Consider the following 15,942-nt stretch of genomic DNA (forward strand, 5'->3'; position numbering starts at 1 on the left):
TGAGATACCAAGCCTCCCCAAACTGCTAGTGAAATAGTGCCTTTTGCATCAATAAGTTGGGCCCAGGATCGATCCTGAGGTGTTGTCACCCAGGAAGTTGAAGCTGCTCACCCAGGAAGTCCGTCGCTGGTCCCTCCAGGACTGGTGTGTGTGTGTGTTCCCTTTGCTTTGCCCTTCCTGAATTCCACACTCGGTTCCTCGGTCATGCAGATATTGAGTGTGAGGGAAGGAGGAGGGGAGTTTGAAGGGATCTGAGGGTTGTGGGAGGGGGGAGGAGGGAACCTGCCTGACCCAGGGAGTGGTGTGTGCTTGGAATGCCATGCCAGAGAGAGTGGGGACTGGGACGGGGGGTTGGGTACAGGTCAAGGGGATTAATATGGATGAGTGGCTGTGTCATGGCCTGGTATGGTAACATCACTGCCTTTGAATGGAAGACCCTGACAAAGGCAGTGCACTCGACCCAGTCGTTCACAAGGCAAGCCCTCCCAACCATTGAGCACATCTACATGAAACGCTGTCATCGGAGAACTGCATCCATCGCCAGAAATCACTGTCTCTTCTTGCTGCCACCACCAGGTAGGAAGTACAGGAGCCTTAGGACTCGCACCAGGTTCAAGAACAGTTGCTACCCCTCAACCATCAGCCTCTTGAATAGAAGGGGTTAACTACACTCGCTCGCCCATCCATTGAGATGTTCCCACAACCAATGATCTCACTTTGAGGACTCTTTATCTCACGGTCTCGTTATTTATTACTATTTATTTATATTTACATTTGCAGTTTGTTGTCTTCTGCACTCTGGCGGATCTCTCAATGATTGTGCAATAGTTACTATTTTATAAGTTTGCTGTGTATCCCCGCAGGAGAATTAATCACACAAGTGGTATGTGGTGACACGCATGTACTCTGATAATAAAATTTACTTTGAACTTTGGATCAATGCCCACTGGGTTAGTATGGTTGCCCTGGGCACAAAGGCGTCCTCCATGCATTGAGTTTGCATTGCCATGGGGAAAACATCATACAGCCTTGCACTGGGAGTCAACAAAAGGATGGGGCAGAAGATCGGGTCAGCATGGATTAGGTGGGCTGAAGGGCCATTTTTAGGTGCGGTAATCCATGATTCTAACTTCAAAGGAGCTGTTGATTGACTTTAGGAAGGTGGGCCAGAGTACACATCCTGTCTGTAACATCATGCTGTTGCAATCATACCCAAAGGCTCTATTTCATTAAGAGTTTGAATGGACTTGCTACACCACCAAAAAAAAACTCTTGCAAAACTCCAAAGATGCACAGCAGAAAGCATCCTGACTAATTGCATCACCATCTGATATGGAGGTGCCAATATTTGCGGTCGTCTATTTATTCATTTCTGCCTGACTCGCTGAGTTCTTCCACATTTCATGTGTGTGTTGCTTTCGACTTCCAACATCAGCACAAAATTTCCCTCCCCTTCCCCTCTTCTTCACTCTGCCCCCTTCTGGGTCCCTTCCTCCGAGGGTCCATTCTCATCTCCCATCCGATTCCTTCCCCTCCAGCCCCTTATCTTTCCCACCCACCTGGCTTCACCTACCAATGGTTCCATTTAATATCAGAAAAAGTTTACAGTATAGCACCTGAAATTCTTACTCTTTGCAGACATCCGTGAAAACATAAGAGAACCCCAAAGAATGAATGACAGTAAAATGTTAAAACCCAAAAGTTCCCTTCCTTCCCCCCCACCACACAAACAGCAGCAAAGCACCAGACCCACCGCCCACCAAGCAAGCAAAAAGCAAAGCTCCCAGAGAGAGACCAAAATCTACCGTCCAATAAAAACTAATTGTTCACCCCGAAACTAGACAGCTCGCTGATCGCGATGTTCCAGCCTGCCGCGTTTACTCCCGAGTTCTCCGACTCGAGAATCCGCAGCAAACTCTCCCCCACCTTCCTTCCCCTCAGCACCACCTCTTTATTCTGGCGTCTTCCCCCTTCCTTTCCGTCCTGATGGAGGGCCTCGGCCCGAAACATCGACGGTTTATTCATTTCCATCGGTGCTGCCTGACCTGCTGAATTCCTCCTGCTCTTTTGTTTACTGAGGTACCGCGAGGGATAGACCCTTCGAGCGGCGCCGCCCAGCAGTCCCCCAACTTAATCCCAGTCTCATCACGGGACAAGTTACAATGACCAATTAACCTACCAGCCGGCACGTCTTCAGAGGAGGAAACCAGAGCACCCGGAGGAAACCCAAGCAATCCCGGCGAGAACATACAACCTGCTTACAGGCAGCGGTGGAAAATTGTGTGTTGCTCTGGATTTCCAGCATCTACACGCTCTCCTGTGTTTATTAGTCCAGCATAATCAAAGCCCCCACCCACCCCGGACATTCTTCCCCCCTCCCATCGGATAGAAGATACAAAAGCCTGAAAGCCCGTCCCACCAGGCTCAGGGACAGCTTCTGCCCCGCTGTCATCACTCTTTACACTGAGAGATGAAAGCCCTGTCTCCCAATATACTTCGTGGTGGGCCTTGTACTTTTCCGCCTACACTGAACTTTCTTGGCAACTGTAACACTTTACTCTGCACGATGAGTGCCGGCCTGAAACGTCGACTGTTTATTCCCCTCCACAGAGGCTGCCTGACCTGCTGAGTTCCTCCAGCATTTTGTGGGCGTCGCTTTACTCAGAATTAAGTTTAATTTCATCGTAATATTTGTTATCTTTGCGGCAGCAGAACAATGCACTATATATAATCATGTAATATAAATAGTGCAAAAGTAGAAATAAAGAAGAAGTGAGGTATTGCTCACGGGTTCAATGTCCATTTAGAAATTGGATGGCAGAGGGGAAGAAGCTGTTCCTGAATCGTTGAGTGTGTGCCCTCAGGCTCCTGTACCTCCTTCCTGATGGTAACAATGAGAAGGGGGTATGTCCTGGGTGATGGGGGTCCTTAATGATGGACGCCGCCTTTTTGAGGCATCGCTCTTTGAAGATGTCCTGGATGCTACAGAGGCGAGCGCCCATGATGGAGCTGACTGAGTTTACAACTCTGCAGCTTGCTGTGCAGTAGAACCACCACACCCCCCGCCCCCCATACCAGACGGTGAAACAACTAGTCAGAAAGCTCTCCACGGTACACCTGCAGAAATTTTCCAGTGTTTTAGGTGACACACCAAATCTCTACAAACTCCTAATGAAATATAGCCGCCGCCCTAGCCTTCTTTACAGCTACATCGATATGTTCGGTCTAGGTTAGATCCCCAGTGATGTTGAGATCCAGGAATCTACAATTGTTGACTCTCTGCCCTTCTGATCCGTCTAGGAGGAATGATGTGTGTTTGTCTCTTCCCCGTCTTACTCTTTCTGAAGTCCTGCGTACTGTTTTGCTTTCTGCAACCTCCACGCTTGTCATGACCTACTGGATAACGTGCAGACAGAAGTTTTTTTTAACAGTCTCTCAGTACATTTGACAATAATAAACCGATTTCGTCAATATTACATTTAATAATTGACACGTGGCTTCATATAGCGAGGGGCCAATTCCAGCCACCCTGCCCCGACTGCCCAATCACAACGCACTGTTTCACCTTCAGCCGCCTTCGATTGGTGTGGGACGCTGTCCATCACAAGACGGAGGGAGGTTTGATTTCCGTAGCGTACGCGTGGCTCGAGAGACGAAAGCAGCCGGACGCTTATTGCTGCGACTCGCTGTCAATCAGAGTCCGAGAGGCGTGCCGGAGTGCGGGAGAGGGCGATGCCACCGCCAATCAAAGGGTGGAGCGGTGATCGATTGGCTGAGAGCAGCCATTCATCGCGTCCTTAGAGGGCGGGTTAACGCCTAGCATTGAAGTTGTTGATCGCAGGAGAAGGGGTGGCGAGTACGCTCCAATTGGCTGCAAGTGCCTGCCCATCAAACGGAGGGGGCAGGCTGATTGTGCAAATTCGGATATACCATTGGATAGCACTGTTAGCAGTCTAGGGAGGGCCTGTGGTGATTGGTGGAAGTGGTCAGCGATAGAGACAGAGGCCCAGCGTTGTGCTCGGCGAGCGAGCGGACGGACTGCGGTGGTGTGGCTGCCCCGGGAAGATGGGCGGCGGGTTGTCCCGGGGCTGGTGGGCCGGCCGGCGGCTGACGGCCGTGTGGGAGCAGCCGGGCGTCCCCTGCGCCTGGGAGCACCAGCTGCATGCCCCATCTCAGAGCCCGTCGCGAAGGACCGCGGCGGCGCCCGCTCCCGCGGGCAGCAAGAGTCACCTGTGGGCTCGGTACAGTGACATGAAGCGGCTGGTGCGAGGTAGGAGGGAGGGTCAAGCCGAAAGGGGTTAGAGACTAGATCATACCCCTACCCCCCCCAGCCCACTGCCCTTGCCCCACCCTCTATGCTCTCCTTCCCTTTTGCCACCCTGCCCCTCTCTCCCTCTTACCCTCTCACCCCCTCTACTCCCTACCCACCTGCCCTCTCCCTCCACCCTCTACCCACCCCAATCCTACCCCTATGCCCAGTCCTCCACCCGTGCCCCCACTCTCCCACACCCTCTACCCCTCCTCACTTTGTACCACCCTGTCCTCTCTCACCCGCTCTACTCCCTACCCCCTTCTACCCACCTGCCCCCACCCCAATTCTACCCCTGCGCCTAGTTCTCCCCCACTCTACCCCCCCTCACTTTGTACCACCCTGTCCTCTCTCACCCCACCCTCCCCCCCTGACTCCCTGCCCCTCCCCCTCCTCTTCCCCCTCTTGCCCTCCAACCCCTCCTTAATTTCCCCCTCCACTGCTGTACACCCCTCGCCCGGGTTGGCTCGCTGCATCCCAGCTCAGGGTTGTTTAACACACCCCAGCACTGGGCATATCTACAAGGAGTGCTGCCAAGCCAAAGCGGCATCCATCGTCAAAGACCCTCTCCATCCAGGCAGTGCTGCCTCCTCGCTGCTGCCATTGGGAGGGAGGGAGGGAGAGACAGGAGCCTGAGTTCCCACACCACTGGTTTCAGGGACAGTTATTACGTGCACCCTTCAACCAATGGGTTCCTGAACCAGCGTGGATAACTTCCCCCACCTCAACACTGAACCTGCAGACTCTTAAGGACTCTCTCTCATGTTCTCAGTATTATTTATTTTTGCATTTTCACAGTTCCTCACACTTTGCTTGTTGGTCTGTCTTTGTGGTTTTTAATTGATTCTATTGTATTTCTTTGTTCTCCTGTGAATAGGGTAGTATATGGTGACTTATCATAGTGGGATAATAAGTTTACTTTGAGCTTTTAATGGGCTGGAGGGAACCATACATGTTCCTGGAGTGTTGTGCAGTGTTCCGTTGTGTCTGTCTGCTGACTCACCATGGCAGTGTGTCCCTTATCTCTTCCAGCAGTGCCTCTCGCCTCACAGATGACAGCCCCTCTCTCAGCCCTCGGCCTGTGCAGCACGCTTCTCATCACTGCTCCCAGCTGAGAAAACCCCCCCCCCCAATCTCCACTCTGCCAGATTAAAGCTGCCCCCAAATCCAGCTTGTCTCTCCCCCGCCAAGTCCAAATATTAGTCTCCAAGACCGGGCATTAAATGTGAGGTCTTCCTTGTACCCACAAGTTGGAGCTGCCTTGAAGCTGGTTCTCCCCAGGACCGAATCTGCATTTTTTTTAGGCATCTGTTAGTCTCATGAGACCATGGGTTTGCGCCTTGGAAGGTTTCCAGGGTGCAGGCCTGGGCAAGGTTGTAGGGAAGACCAGCAGTTGCCCATGCTGCAAGTCTCCCCTCTCCATGCCACCAATGTTGTCCAAGGGAAGGGCATTAGGACCCATACAGCTTGGCACTAGTGTCGTCGCAGAGCAATGTGTGGTTAAGTGCCTTGCTCAAGGACACAACACGCTGCCTCAGCCGAGGCTCGAACTAGCGACCTTCAGATCACTAGACGAACACCTTAACCACTTGGCCACGTGCCAACAATCTGCGTAATCGGGATGTTAAGTCGATGAGGTACAGTACTGTGCGAAAGTCTTAGACACGTAAAAAAAAACTCTGTAAAGTGAAGATGCCTTCAAAAATAATGAAATGAAAAGTTTACTATAAAGAGCAGTGAACAGAAAAAAAAATCTTAATCAGATCAATACTTGGTGTGACTTCCCTTTGCCTTTACAACTGCATCGATTCTCTCAGGTACACTGTCCTGCAGTTTTATACAAAAACATCGGCTGGTAGGTTGTTCCAAGCATCTTGGAGACTTTGCCATAGTTCCTCTGCAGATTTTGCCTGTCTCGCTTGCTTCTCGCTCTCCAGGTAATCTAGACAGCCTCGATGTTGAGATCAGGGCTCTGTGGAGGTTGTACCGCCTGAAAATCATATATTTAAAAAAAAATCCAGGGTGCCTGAGATTTTAGCACAGTTCTGCAGAACAAGGTAAATCAATAACAGAATGCAGAATAAAGTGTAACAGCTGCAGAGAGAATGCAGCGCAGATAAATGATAAAATGCAAAATCGTAACGAGGTAGATAGTGAGGTCTTATCGTACGAGAGATCCATTCAAGAGTCTGATAACAGCGGGGGTAGAAGCTGCCCTTGAGCCTGCTGGGACGTGCTTTCAGGCTTTTATATCTTCTGTCTGATGGGAGGGAGGAGAAGAGAGCAAGTCTAGGGTTTGGTGGGGTCTCTGATTATGCTGGCTGCTTAACAGTGGTGGAATGGAGATGTCTCTGGCAAAGGAAGTGTGAGGCTCCTTCTAGAGAGTCATGGGGACGAGGAAATGGCAGAATAACTGAATGGGTATTTTGCATCAGTCTGCACGAGCAGTAGGCTGGAAGTTCCAGAGTGACAAGGAGGCGGAGGTGAATGAAGTTGCTATTTCCGGGGAGATGGTGCTTGGGAAACTGAAAGGCCGCAGGGTTCTGAAAGAGGTAGCTGAAGAAATTGTGGAGGCACTCGTAACAATCTCTCAAGAGTCAATGAATTCCGGCGAATGGAAAATTCCAAATGTTACTCCAGGAGAAAGGAAACTATAGTCTGACCTCAGTGGTTGGGAACATGTTGGAATCGATTGTTAAGGATGAGGTTTTGTGGTATTTGGAGGCACGTGGTAAAATAAAAATTGCCAAAGTCAGCCTGGTTTCCACAAGTTAAGATCTTGTCTGACGAATCTGTTGGAATTCTGTGAAGAGCCAACAAGCAGGAGAGACGGAGGAGAATCGGTGCCTGGATTGGAGAGTGTGAGTAAGAAGGAGAAAGCTGGACAAACATGGGTTGTTTTCTCCGGAGTGGTGGAAGCTGAGGGGAGATCCAAGGGAGTTTGTAAGATTTTGAGTGGCATAGATAGAGTAGCATCCGGTATCTTTCTCCTTTAGGTTTGAAATGTCTAATGCTCCTGACGATCATTTAAGCTGAGAGGGGGTAGGTTCAAAGGAGATGTGAGGGGCAAGTTTTTTTTTTACACAGAGTAGTGGGTGCCTGGTGTGCTGGTAGAGGCGACACACACAAAAAGTGCTGGTGAACGCAGCAGGCCAGGCAGCATCTACAGGAAGAAGTGCAGTTGACGTTTCGGGCCGAGACCCTTCATCAGGACTAACTGAAAGAAGAGATTTGTAAGTGGGAGGGGGAGATCCGAAATGATAGGAGAAGACAGGAGGGGGAGGGATGGAGCTAAGAGCTGGACAGTTGATTGGCAAAAGGGATACGAGGCTGGAGAAGGGAGAGGATCATGGGACGGGAGGCCGAGGGAGAAAGAAAGGGGGAGGGGGGAAAGTCCAGAGGATGGGCAAGGAGTTATAGTGAGAGGGACAGAGGGAGGAAAAAGCAGCATCCCCCTTACCCAGGCCATGTTCTCTTCTCGCTGCTGCCATCAGGTAGAAGGCACAGGAGCCTCAGGACCCACACCACCAGGTTCACACACCACAGTTACTACCCCTCAACCATCCGGCTCTTGAACAAAAGGGGATAACTACATTCATCTGTTGAGAAGTTCCCACAACCAGTCATCCAACTTTAAGGGCTCTTTATCTCATGTTCTCGTTATTTATCGCACAATTTTGTTATCTTCTGCACTCTGGTTGATCTTTCGTTGATCCTGTTACAGTTACTATTCTATAGATTTGCTAATCTGCTCAGAGGAAAATGAATCGTCAAGTCAGGTTTATTGTCATTTAAATATATAAGTACACCGTCAAACTGGGCAACATTTCTCCAGACTGGGGTGTAAAGCACACATAACACACAGCAATTTAGGAAAGTAAGGATAAAATCTACAGATGAATTATGCAGAGATAAACACAGTGAAATGCACAAATTAAATATTGTAGGGTACAGAACAAATTATCCGGTGTCACTTGGAATCGATGCAACAGGGAGTTCAGAAGCCTAATGGCCTGAGGGAAGAAACTTTTCCCATCCTGTCCTGACCATTCTTGTCATTATGCATCGGAGTCTCCTGCTGGACGGTGGAAAGTCAAAGGGGGTGCTGGATGGACGGGTGGGATCCTTGATAATACTAAGGGCCCTGCATATGCAGCGCTCCTGATAAATGTCTCCGACGGATGGTAGAACCTACAGTCCTTTGTAGGTTGTCTGTGGTGACGTATATGTACTCTGATAATTAAATTTACTTCCAACTTCGAGCCGCGCTACCCCAGCAACCGCGCAATCCAGGTTAATCCTTACCTAATCACGGGAGAGTTTGCAGTGACCAGTTAATCTACCCAGTATGTCTTTGGCATGTGGGAGGACCCGGAGAATACTCAGAATACTCAGCCGTTCTGCGGGGAGGATTCTTGGCCGCAGTGTCGTTGATGTTCACTCCCGGGAGCCTGAAGCGCTCTACTTCACTGACCTCAGCAGCGTTGATGCAGACATGAGCGTGTTCTATGGAAGCAATTGAGCTGATGACAGAGGTGTTTAAGAACCTGTTAGACACAAAAAAACGAGGCGTAGCCGAGGTCAAGTGAGGACAGATCTGAGGTCTGATTGATTCAAGAGGCGAGCTGAGTCGGAAAGGGCGAGGAGTGGCCCGAGATTTAGACAAGTTAGGCACCGGGCCAGATTGAAATGGTCGGGGTGTCGGGATCGGAGGCAAGAGACAGGCCGGTTCGGCTCACTGCTCCGCAGGGTTTGATTGACTCTGTGAACCTCTGGGTTGACTGCAGAGTGCCTGGTGTTGTGAACTTCAGTTCTGAATGTTGTTTGCTTTCGTTTGCATGATTTGGTCTCTCTCTCTCTCTCTCTCTCCCCCTCTCTCTCTCTCCCCCTCCCTCTCTCTCTCCCCCTCCCTCTCTCTCTCCCCCCTCTCTCCCCCCTCTCTCTCCCCCCCTCTCTCTCCCCCCTCTCTCTCCCCCTCTCTCTCCCCCCCTCTCTCTCCCCCTCTCTCTCCCCCTCTCTCCCCCCTCTCTCTCCCCCTCTCTCTCCCCCCTCTCTCTCCCCCTCTCTCTCCCCCTCTCTCTCCCCCCTCTCTCCCCCCTCTCTCTCTCCCCCTCTCTCTCCCCCTCTCTCTCCCCCTCTCTCTCCCCCTCTCTCTCCCCCTCTCTCTCCCCCTCTCTCTCCCCCCTCTCTCCCCCCTCTCTCCCCCCTCTCTCTCCCCCCTCTCTCTCCCCCCCTCTCTCTCCCCCTCTCTCCCCCTCTCTCTCCCCCTCTCTCTCCCCCTCTCTCCTCTCCCCCCTCTCTCTCCCCCCTCTCTCTCCCCCTCTCTCTCCCCCCTCTCTCCCCCCTCTCCCCCCTCTCTCCCCCCTCTCTCTCCCCCTCTCTCTCCCCCCTCTCTCCCCCCCCTCTCCCCCCTCTCTCCCCCTCTCTCTCCCCCCTCTCTCTCCCCCTCTCTCTCCCCCTCTCTCCCTCCCCCTCTCTCTCCCCCCTCTCTCTCCCCCCTCTCTCTCCCCCTCTCTCTCCCCCCTCTCTCTCCCCCTCTCTCTCCCCCCTCTCTCTCCCCCTCTCTCTCCCCCCTCTCTCCCCCCCTCTCTCTCCCCCTCTCTCTCCCCCCTCTCTCCCCCCTCTCTCTCCCCCCCTCTCTCCCCTCTCCCCCCCTCTCTCTCCCCCCTCTCTCCCCCCTCTCTCCCCCCCTCTCTCTCCCCCCTCTCTCTCCCCCCTCTCTCTCCCCCCTCTCTCTCCCCCCTCTCTCTCCCCCCCTCTCTCCCCCCCTCCTCTCCCCCCCCTCCTCTCCCCCCCCTCTCTCCCCCCCCTCTCCCCCTCTCTCTCCCCCCCTCTCTCCCCCCCCTCTCTCCCCCCCCCCCTCTCTCCCCCCTCCCCCTCTCTCCCCCCCCTCCCTCTCTCTCCCCCCTCCCCCTCTCTCTCCCCCCTCCCTCTCTCCCTCCCTCTCCCCTGATTTTGATGGTCTTTTTATTTAGGGTTCTTTGTTTCATGGCTGCCGGTAAGAAGAATCTCAAGGTTGTATAAAGTATACATATTTCGATAGTAAATTAACTTTGAACACACGGGGACTTGAGGGAGATTGACCATGTGCAGGCAGAATGGATAAAGTCTTAATTCTCCACAACACTGAAGGGCCTATTCTGTGCCCCAAATTCTCTTTCCTTCACACTAATGCGAAGGGCGCGGTTAGCTGGGGGCGTCGGAGTCCCTGCCGCGGGCGATAAGGAGTTTGTACGTTCTCCCCTGTGCACAGCGTGGGTTTCCTCCGGTTTCCACGCACAGTCCAAAGACGTGCCAGTTGGTAGGTTATTTGGTCATTGTAAATTGTCCAGCGATTAGGCCGGGGTCAGTCAGTGGGGTGTTGGGCCGGAAAAGCCTGTTCCGTGCTGTATCTCCAGATTAAAAAGAATAAATAAAAGATATCTGCTGTATCTCGGTGCACCTGACGTGTAAACAAGTCCTATCTAATCACAGCTTGCATTGACCAGAGGCCTGACTCCTGAGTTGTTCCCCTTTGACCGTCCGAAAACTCCCCCTTCCCCCCACCCCCGGGGCAAGGGGGAGGGGTCGCACCCCTGCTCACGGACTGAGCCCAGGTCCGCAGCTTGGCCCGACTCCTCTTCCCCCCTGGGCCCTCAGCGGTGGAACTGGTTTGCCAGTTTCCCCACCCTCCCTGGGTGGAATTACACCCATGCGGCCAATTCACCTACTAACCTTGTGCGCTTTTTGGAGTGTGAAAGGAAACTGGAGCACCCTGAGTAAACTCTGACGGGCACTCCTTACGAGCGGCTGCGGGAATCGAACCCTGGCCACCGGCACTGTAATCGCATTGTGCAAACCCCCGACTGTACTGCTTTCCCCCCCCCACCCCTCCATTCCCTAAGCGCAGGAAGGAGGATCACTTACCTGTACTTGGATCCTCTCTCCGAGGGTATGTGGGCGAGGGGGTCGAACCTCAACCTGCCCTTTACCCCGAGAAGCAAGTCTCCCTGTTGTCTTCCTGCCGCTTGGATGCCTCCTTGAGCTCTTCTGCTCCGAGGAGAACAGCGACAGACTGGGTGTTCAGATCTGGACTGGATTATTGACCTCTAACCTCGGTGTGGCCGCTTTACTGGTTTCCTCCGGCACCCTGAGTGCGCGTTCATGGCCTTCCGCTGCCGTAGCCCCTCCACTTCAAGCTTCGACGTGTTGTGCGTTCGGAGACGCTCTCCTGCACGCCGCCGTTGTAACGCGGGGTCGTTTGAGCTACAGTCGCCCTTCCGTCAGTACGGACCCGTCTGGCTGTTCTCCGACTCTCTCATTCACAAGGTGCTTTCACCCACCCATCTGCTGCTCACTGGACGTTTTCTGTTTCTCCATAAACTCTAGAGGCTGTAATGCGTGGAAATCGCAGGAGACCAGCAGTGGTATTTGCACTAACAAGCAGGTGTGCAGATATACCTAATAAAGTGGCCACTGTGTGTATTCGTAGTTTTGTTACTACATTTACTCTGAATATACACTATTATCGACTTTCAACTATTTTCTGCTTTGCTTTCATATTTGTTATTTTCATATTTGTTATTACCACTTGAACCATATTTCCTCTGTGAATGCTACGCATGGACTTTCATTACACACCCCTTCCTCCCCCAGTGTATATTCACTGGCTGCATTATAAGGTACACCTACTCTTAAAGCAAATATCTGATCAGCCAATCGCGTGGCAGCGGCTCAGTGAGTAAAAGCACACCGACACGGCCAAGAGGTTCAGTTGTTGTTCAGACCAAACATCAGAATGGGGGAAGGAATGTGACGGGGGAATGACTGTTGGTGCTGAACGGGGCGGTCCGAGCATCTTCGAACTCCTGGGATCTTCAGCACAGCAGTCTCTGGAGTTTACAGAGAATGGCATGAAAATATAATTTAAAAATCCAGTGAGCGGCAGTTCTGTGGGCGAAAAGGCCTTGTTAATGAGATAGGTTGGAGGATAATGGTCGAGACTGGGTCAGGCTGACAGGAAGTAACTCAAACACAGCGCATTACAGCAGTGGTGTGCAGAAGAGCGTCTCTGAACAGGTCGAATCTTGAAATGGATAGGCTACAGCAGCAGGAGACCATGAGCATACTCTGAATGTACGTCATCATATACTGCCTTGAGGTTTATTTTCTTGTAGGCATTTGCAGGGGAATGAAGAAATGCAATAGAACTATGGGAAAATGCATAAGTACAAACAGAAATACTAAAATTTGACAATGGGATGGGGTTGTAAAGTACTTCAGCTGGAAAACAGGCCCTTCGGCCCAACTCCTCTTTTCCCTGATGTCCCACCAAGCCAGTTCCAAAGTGAGCAAAGTAGTTTGAGTTTAGGAGTTCAACGGTTCAATTCAATATCAGAGGTTGTATAGAGTATACCCCCTGAAATTCTTGCTTTTCACAGACATCCAAGAAACAGAAAAAAACTCGGAAGAATGAATGACAGAAAACGTTAGAACCCCCTAAGCCCCCCTCCCCCTAACACGCACAGGCATCAACTCCTCTCCCCCAACCCCTTCTTCTATTAGTAGCCCCCAGGAATGCAACCCCTCCCCTACCCCCCTACCTGGCAAGCAATAGGAAAGCCCCCAAAGAGGCCATTATGTAGATTCCGTCGAAAGCTACTGTCCATCCCAACACTTCAACATCTCATATGGGCTCTTTCTCTCACGAGTGAGGGGGAGAGATATCGTTCCTGCGACGGCCAGAGGGGAGACCACAACGTGCCGTTTCGATGTTGCCTGCCGCGTCGCTTGTCAGAGCTCCCCGACTCGAGGACCTGCAGGCTCTCTCTCACCATCGAGAGTCGGGGTTTGCATACCATTGCTTCCAACATTGCTGAGTGCTGGTTGCCTCATTATAGGAAGGATGTGGAAGTTTGGAGAGCTTCACCAGGTTGCTGCCTGGATTAGAGAGCATGTCTCGCGAGGGTATAGGGCGCCACGGTAGCCTAGCAGTTAGCTATGGCAGGTCGGGGTGTCAGAGTTCAGAGTTCATCTCCGGCGCCCCCTGTAAGTAAGTTTGTACTTTCCTTCCCGTGACCCTGTGGGTTTCCTCCCACAGTCCAAAGATGTACCGGTTAGTAGGTTAATCGCGCATTGTAAATTGTCCTGTGATTAGGTTCAGGTTAAATTGATGGGATGCTTCTGAGTGCCACAGGGGCCTGTTCCATGCTGTATCTCAAATATAATCGGGACAGATTAATCAAGCTCTCTCTGTCTGTCTCCCCCTCTCTCCTCTTCCTCCAGATCTCGTGCCTCCCGGGGTGTGCAATCTCCTGAACTCGTCTACCATCTACGCCAACAACGAGGTGTGCCTGGGCGACATCGAGGTGTACGGCTTCGACTACGACTACACGCTGGCCCTCTACTCCAGCTCGCTCAACGCCATGATCTACAACACGGCCATGGACATCCTGATCGAGCAGTACAAGGTGGGCGCGGGGGGTGGTGGCGGGCAGCGCCCGCCTCGGGGACTCCGCCCGCGGGTGGGAGTGCAGACCACGCTGACCATCCCTTGTCCCTTTCTCTCTCCTTGCAGTATCCGCAGGGACTCAAGGACTACACGTACTGGCCGGACTTCGCCATCCGCGGACTTCACTACGACATCAACAAGGTAGACCCCACTTACCGCATTCCCCTGTCCCCAGGAGCAGCAGCGGGTCGAGAACCCTGCCTCGGGGCTCATTCACCGAGGATTAATCACCACCTCAGTCTGTTACCCCTCTCTGTCCACACCCCCCCCAGTCTGTTACTCTGCACTCTCTCCCTGTCTCCCCCCCCCACCCCCAGATCACCCCTCTCCATCCTCTATTGCCCCCCTCTCGGGTTGTACGCTCCACACTGACTATCACTCTCTCCCTGCAGGGGATTCTGATGAAGATCGATGCCTTCCATTACATACAGATGGGCTCTGTATACAGGTCAGTCATGCTACATAGGACATAGAAATCTACGGTGCATTACAGGCCCCTCGGTCCACAGTGTCGTCCGACCATGTAACCCCCTCTAGAAACTGCCTAGGAGTTCCCTGCCGCATAGCTCTCTAGTTTTCCCAACTCCATGTCCCCATCTGTCTCTTAAAGACCCTGTTGTATTCGCCTCCATCACCATTGCTGGCAGTGCATTCCACGCACTCACCACTCTCTCTGCTTTGAGTCCAGTGTCTCTCCTCTCCCCCCACCTCCGTAAGACCCTTTGCACCACCCGTCGCCCCACTCCCATCTATCCCCCCCACCCCCCACTACTGGTCACCCTTCCCTCCACACTCACCGGAGTAGATGCCTCCTTCTCTCCTCCCTCCAGCCCCTCCTGCTAACTGGCCCACCCTGGTTTGGACTGTTGGGTGCCCACCGCCGCTGCCGTAGTGGGGGTAATTCGGGTCGTGGGTGTCACCTCTGTCGCTGCCGCCAGCGGTGCTGGTGCACTGGTACACAGCCCGTCCCACAGCGCAGAGCACCTCCCCCACCCCCTCACCTCACCCCCCGCCGGCTTCCGACGCTGACGGCTCTGTGTCTCTCTCCGCCAGGGGTCTGCAGCCGGTGCCTGACGACGAGGTATTGGCCATGTACCACGGCACCCACCACATCCCCCTGCAACAGGTCAGCGGCTTCTACGGCAAGGTGAGGCTTCCTAGGTACCTACCTCCCTCCCTCTCCTGCCTCCGCCCTCCCTCCTGCCCTGCCTGTGACCGGACTCTGACCTCCCTCTCTCTCTGTCTCCATCACTCGCTCCCGTCCGCAGGGCCCGGTGGTCCGGCAGTACATGGATGTGTTCTCCATCCCCGAGGTCACCCTGCTCGCCGTCACCAACGACTACTTCCTCAGCCACGACATCGAGTTCGACCCCCTGCACCTCTACCGGGACATCACGGTCAGTGGCAGCGGGAGGCAGACTGCTGAGACGACAGGCAGCAGCGCCCTTGGCGATTTGGGTTGGCGGGGGGCGGGTGGGATGCAAGTGGTCTTTGTGCTGCTTTGATGTGATCTGTGTGCGCGCGTCTCTTTCTCGCTGTTTGTGTCTGTGTCTTCATTGTTTGTTGTGGGTCTCTCGCAGTCTCTGGATCTGTCTCGGTGTGAGTGTGGACTCTGCCTGTTCTCCCGGTGTGTGGCCCCCTCCCCGCCGTCCCACCAGTCACTCGGTTCCCTCCTACATCCCAGCAAATCTGCAGGGTCGCTGTCTGTTGGTGAGGGGGAAGAATCGGGGAGAACATGGGGCAATATAGTGCGACGATTGGTGGTCGAGAGGGGGGCATAAGCCCCTTGGACCGGAGGGCGTGCTTCCACAGTGGGTGAGGCGAAGGGAATATGGCACTAACTCTCAGTTGTGGGTCGCAGTGGTGTCCTCCTGTTCCTGTGTTACTGGCTCAAGGGGCAGAATGGCCTCGGGATTAAATCCCTGTCGTCCGCTCCCCCCCCCCCCCGCCGACCTTGTTTCCCGAGCCTCTCTCATCCCTCCTTCTTCCCTTCACAGGACGCTATCGCACAGGTTCATATCAAAGGATTTATGTACAAGTGGGTTATGGAGGACCTTGGTAAGTCTGCACCATCCCGTCACCATCTCACACACCCGGGGTCAGACACAGAGTGAAGCTCCCTCCACACCGTCCCATCACACAC

At 53.2% G+C, this 15,942-nt stretch overlaps 1 protein-coding gene across 1 annotated transcript in view; it reads left to right on the forward strand.

Annotated features, from left to right (window-relative positions):
• Positions 1-3,984: 3,984 nt before the first annotated feature.
• The window catches only part of LOC134338929 (5'-nucleotidase domain-containing protein 2-like), a 32,269-nt gene continuing 20,311 nt past the window's right edge, over positions 3,985-15,942 (forward strand). The window contains exons 1-7 of the mRNA XM_063035134.1: positions 3,985-4,270; positions 13,574-13,758; positions 13,866-13,940; positions 14,192-14,247; positions 14,853-14,946; positions 15,068-15,196; positions 15,797-15,857. Coding sequence (XP_062891204.1) covers positions 4,066-4,270; positions 13,574-13,758; positions 13,866-13,940; positions 14,192-14,247; positions 14,853-14,946; positions 15,068-15,196; positions 15,797-15,857 — 805 coding nt within the window. The 5' untranslated portion in view covers positions 3,985-4,065. The remainder of the gene's footprint in view (positions 4,271-13,573; positions 13,759-13,865; positions 13,941-14,191; positions 14,248-14,852; positions 14,947-15,067; positions 15,197-15,796; positions 15,858-15,942) is intronic.

This window comes from Mobula hypostoma, chromosome 28 (assembly GCF_963921235.1).
Source record: "Mobula hypostoma chromosome 28, sMobHyp1.1, whole genome shotgun sequence".
NCBI classification, from domain to species: domain Eukaryota; kingdom Metazoa; phylum Chordata; class Chondrichthyes; order Myliobatiformes; family Myliobatidae; genus Mobula; species Mobula hypostoma.